Source organism: Sander vitreus, chromosome 11 (genome assembly GCF_031162955.1).
Source record: "Sander vitreus isolate 19-12246 chromosome 11, sanVit1, whole genome shotgun sequence".
Classification (NCBI taxonomy): domain Eukaryota; kingdom Metazoa; phylum Chordata; class Actinopteri; order Perciformes; family Percidae; genus Sander; species Sander vitreus.
This window is the reverse complement of record NC_135865.1, coordinates 29690343-29695735: the sequence shown is the minus strand read 5'-3', so window position 1 is coordinate 29695735 and position 5393 is coordinate 29690343. Positions and strand designations below refer to the sequence as shown.

Below are 5393 nucleotides of genomic sequence, written 5' to 3'. Positions count from 1 at the left end.
CAAAGTACTGAGATGAACTTTTGTTATTGACCAAATACTTATTTTCCACCATAATTTGCAAATAAATTCATTAAAAATCCTACAATGTGATTTTCCGAATATATTTTTCTCATTTTGTCTCTCATAGTTGAAGTGAACCTATGATGAAGATTACAGGCCTCTCTCATCTTTTTAAGTAGGAGAACTTGCACAATTGGTGGCTGACTAAATACTTTTTTGCCCCACTGTAAATAACTTGAGACTTGCTTGATACTTGAGAAAAGATGATTTGGTCACAATACTGACTTATGCTATAGTAGTATCTAAATTGCCTTCTTTAGGAGCCTCCATTTTTGTTTAATATGAACAGTCATCAAGCACACACCTAAACCATGCCTTTAGCTGCCAATAGCTCTGCACACAACGCTGATTGGCTGGGCCTCGGACAGCAAACCATAGATATTGTGTGTATATATGATGGAAGTAGCATCAGTGAAGTCACCCATTGGTGTGTGGACTGCTGTTTTGAAGGTATATAGTTTGCATTTTGGCCAAAACTATTTTGAAGACAGAAGTCACTATATTTGGTCAGCTGTGGAGAACGACACAGCTTAGCCACCATCGTGTTTGGTTTCACTGGCCCTGCGTTAAGCTAAACGCTAGAGAGGAAACATTGGTGATCTTCAACTGGCTGATCCGAGATATCCGGTAGAGTTTTCTGAGCTTTCTTTTTTCCTCTGTGGGATTGGTATGGAAAAAGTAAACAGGGCGCTACTCTAGTAAGGGCACATGATGTTTAACCATAAATCCATCTAATTTAAATAGCTCACATTACTGTATTGTGTGAGTTAACTTGATTTATTATTGTATGTGGCGTTTTCATTTGCCAGGTGCAAATGTGTCACCAAAACAATTTCCTTCCCCAGACTGTTTTGCAGAGCCACCGTCTCTGCATACAGACTTTCGCTCCTCCCGAGTCAATTGAGACTGGGTTAAAGAAATGCAAATTACTGTTTTTTTTCCTATCCCAGAATGCATCTGTAGCCAGACTGTTCTCCAAAGGTCTGTGGAGATAGAGCTGGCAATGCAAGACTACTGTTTTAGTAACTTGAAAAGTTATCTGTTAGACAAAAAATAGGACAAAAGAAAGGAAACAAGTGTAGAAAATGACAAAAGAGAGATTGGATAGAGAGACAGTGAGAAAGGCAGGGCTACAGAGAGAACGATGATGGTGGGATGTGCAGAGTGAGGGAGGAGGGGCATCAGAGTCAAACAGGGACTGAGAGAGAGGAGGGGACGAAGAGAATGTGAGAGAGATAATTCCGTTACATGACTCAGGTTTGTTCAGAAAGCTGCCAGAGCTGCAGATCTCTGCAGATCTCTGCAGATGGAGGTTGAGGACGGAGCCCAGCTCTGCTTTCCACAGTTCCCAAACACCTCCTGCAGGAAGCCCTTGTCTCCTTGGCCCCAAACAGTTACCATTGTGTTCTACTCCATCTCTCTGCTCACTGTGGCTCTCAACCTGCTCATCATCATCTCTATCTCCCACTTCAGGTAGATGGATATGTAACTTAAAAATGTGAACAGCTGCTGTATATTTAGAAGAATTGTCTTTGAGTTAGTACTGAATAATGTTGCTCCAAACGTCTGACTTTGATACCAGAGACTGTTTTTCATGTCTACTCTCTTACCAATACTAAGCATTGCTTTCTGTCCACCGTGACCTCAACCAAGTCATTTTAACTGTCTACACTTAAACATATGGTAATTATGATGTGGTGGATCGGAAAATGTTCAAACTCATGTGGCTTTTATTTTCATTTTGAATACTGGTTTTGGTTGTTTTGTCACTCTTGTTGGTTTAATGGTGCTTTTCTCTTTCCCTCCAGGCAGCTCCACACACCCACCAACATCCTCCTCCTCTCTCTGGCTGTCTCAGACCTTCTAGTGGGCCTCGTGGTGATGCCGGGAGAAATCTTCCGATCAACATCCTGCTGGTTTCTTGGTGACTTTGTGTGTGCTACCTATACTCTTCTTACAGTCAACATTCCCTCAGCCTCAATAGGTGACATAGTGCTCATATCAGTTGACCGTTATTTGGCTATTTGTGACCCTCTGCATTACACCACTAAAGTCACTGCGAGAAGAGTTAAATTCTGTGTTTGTCTGTGTTGGCTCTGTTCTGTTTCCTACAGCCTTCTATTTGTAAAGGATCTTCCGACTCAAACAGAGATTGATAAATCCTGCTACGGAGCATGTTTTTTGTTCAGTGATAGCATCTCACTGTTTTTTGATCTTGTATTGAGCTTTATTGTTCCAGTTACTGTCATCATTGCTCTGTATCTGAGAGTATTTGCCGTGGCTGTGTCTCAGGCTCGTGCCATGCGCTCTCACATTACAGCTGTCACACTGCAGCATTCAGTGACTCCAAAGGCAAAGAAATCAGAGCTGAAAGCAGCCAGGAATCTTGGTGTTCTTGTAGTTGTTTTTCTAATATGTTTCTGCCCGTTATACACATTAACATGGGAACATTACAACGTGGTTACTGCTTTAATTAAACCCTTTTTAAACATTCTTTTCTGTTTTAACTCTTGTCTAAACCCTCTGATCTATGCCTTGTTCTACCCCTGGTTTAGAAAAGCAGTTAAACTCATAGTTACTCTTCGTATACTGCAGCCTGGCTCCTGTGAGACCAACATGCTGTAGAGAGGCTGTGGAGGGACTGAGATCAGACTCGGTTTAAGGATAAAGCAATGAATGCTGTTCAGTGAGTGAGTTATCAAATACAGAAAGTGAAGATATGATTACCAGATTCAAAAGATGCCCCTGAACAGACACACTTTCATGTACATGTAGTTTTCCAGTATAGAAAAACATCAACTGTTGTTTTTATGATAAAACCGTCAGTACAAAACCACCATGTTCCCTTTCAGCTCAGCCACAAAAGCTGTTTTAATCATTTCAGTTTAGTGTCATTCATATTTGATTACTGTCAGGGGCGTCGGACTGGGGGGAAAAAGAGGACTGAGTACCCAGGGCCCTCATGTGAGGAGGGCTCAAAGATGCTAGAATGAATAGCTGTGGAGCGGGGAGGGGCCCATAGAAAATGCCTTTCTACAGGGCCCAGGATTTTGTGCTATGCCCATGATTACTGTATCACATTTATTGTCTCTATGACACAAGTTTTAAGCACTATAACATCTTTTTGGCAAGAAGTTAAATCATTTGAAAAGACAGGATTATCTACAGTTCATTAAATAATTGCTGCTACATGTCCAAGGAAACATGTACAGTGTGATCATAGGACAGAGAACATTAAAGTTTTAGAAACTATGTGAAATCTGATGGATTGCAATTTAAATCAGATTTGATGTCATTCACTGTATTTAACATAGCATGGTGATTTGTTGTAAAGTAGCATGAAATATTATAATAAATTAGACTCTTTCATAATGTAACGTCATGTCTTTTCATTTTTTTTTTACACTAAGTGATGTGATTTGGACTGGTCAGCAAAAACGAGACAATAATGACCTGGGGAAAACTCCATAAAAAGAATAAACTACAGTGACAGTCAAAGCTAACAAAAGGTTGGGTGAGGGTAAGAGGTTAAGAGATTAAGTGGAGCAGCAACAGATAATTGATGATTATCTGCCTGTGGAAATTCCAAACAGAAAGATATTTGTGTGTCTACCATGTTTCTAAGAACACGGGTCACCAGGGCTTGCAAGCCTGCAGGGACATTGATCAGTGTAACAGACAGAACCAGATACTCTTACTGGCCGTTTTCCAATCGTCCCTAATTTTCACAAAGTGATAGGCGTTTCAGAGCTATGAAGCTGCATTTAGAAAACATTGTGTAAAATAAAAAAAGAATAGGGCCACTCAATTGAGGCAGTAGGGCTTTGTTAAATAAAAATAAAAAGGGAGGGATTAATTAAAGTCAGAGAGAAACTAGGGCTAGGGTTAAATATGATAAAGTATTTGATTGTTTAGGTGTCTTATTAGCCTTCATACTCCTGGTCATCTGAGTATGAATGCTGCATTCAAAGCTGCCCAAACCAACCGCACCAAGGGGGAAAACCAACCCTAGTGGGATTCAACCAAACTAAATGAGGCAGGTGTGAAAGCCTGTGCCATGCAACAATTATTGTTCAGTGTAGAGCTACATTATCTGTTTATTCATGAAATGCTCTGCTGACTTGCCAGAAGATGAAGCTGTTGACTTGTATTTTGCAGGATAGTAATGAAGTAAAGTGGTTTGAGATGACAAGGTGAATAGAGGTGTAGTCAGGTCAACCTTTGTCGAGTCCAAGACCAGCACTAGTCAAGAGTCCAAATGAGAGACAGAAAAAGAGAATCCCCTTCAAGACCACTTAGATACTTGTTCATAATGTATGTGATGCAAGAGACACTATATCTTTTATTTTAAGATAATCATTTTGTATTATTTTTTTGTAATGATCCAAAAGCAAGAACAGTGTAACAACACTGTAGGATCAAATGAGTCTATAGACAGGTGTCACAGGTGTAACTATATCTTTTATTTTAAGATCATTTCACATTATTTTTTGTAAGGAGGCATCATTCATGGCGATAAATTAAAGCAAGTGCAAAGTAACAACACAATTAGGCTAAGACAGGTGTGACAAAAAACACAGGGGTCACTAAAAAATAAAAATGTTCCCATTCTTGAACTTATCAATGGTCTTGAAGAATAAACAGTACAAACTGTTCAGTGACATTGTGTCTGTGGCCAAAATCAAAATAAATGATGCCTCCTCATATGATGCAGCCAGGAGTATAGGTGACCAATGTCAGTGCCCGTTCCCGATGTATTTTGAATTAAACTAATACCTGTTTTCTGAACAAGCACGCTTCAATGGTTTTGTTTTGAAGGAGAAAGTTTCTTCAGAAAAAAAATAAAGTGCTGGACTCGTTCAAGTCCAACTAGAATATTTGGTGAGACCAATGGTCAAGTTCGAGACAAGTCCGAGACAATAGAAAAAATGTCTTGAGTCCAGACTCTAACCCTTACACATTTACCCAGTGGCTAGAAATGGTGATAGGTGTAAACCGAGCCCTGGGTATCCTGCTCTGCCTTTGAGAAAATGAAAGCTCAGATGGGCCGATCTGGAATCTTCTCCTTATGACGTCATAAGGGGAAAGGTTACCTCCCCTTTCTCTGCTTTGACCACCCAGAGAATTTGGCCCCCCCATGAGAGAGAGAGAGACATCATGGCTTGAAAACAAGCAAAGTGGCAGTTGGTCAAGGCCACACACCCCACCCTCCACCTTGCCCCCCCCCCTCTCTCCTCCTCAATAGCAATTAAAGCTACAGACACAGAAATGGCACATCCTAAGGAAAGCTCATTGTGGGACTGGCTCTAGTGGCTGGAATTCTGCACCAAGGC

General features: G+C 40.6%; 1 protein-coding gene across 1 annotated transcript; it reads left to right on the top strand.

Moving 5' to 3' along the window:
- The first annotated feature begins 1363 nt into the window (after positions 1-1363).
- Positions 1364-2685, top strand: LOC144525900 (trace amine-associated receptor 13c-like). Its single transcript, XM_078262960.1, has 2 exons — positions 1364-1533; positions 1869-2685. Exons 1-2 carry the CDS (start codon positions 1367-1369, stop codon positions 2683-2685), a joined length of 984 nt encoding a protein of 327 aa, XP_078119086.1. The 5' UTR covers positions 1364-1366.
- Positions 2686-5393: the final 2708 nt, after the last annotated feature.

Excerpts from the sequence above, each read along its gene's own strand:
- LOC144525900 (XM_078262960.1), top strand. The coding sequence starts at position 1,367 with ATGGAGGTTGAGGACGGAGCCCAGCTCTGCTTTCCACAGTTCCCAAAC. Across the intron at positions 1,534-1,868 it reads ATCTCTATCTCCCACTTCAG|GCAGCTCCACACACCCACCA; the intron begins GTAGATGGATAT and ends CTTTCCCTCCAG.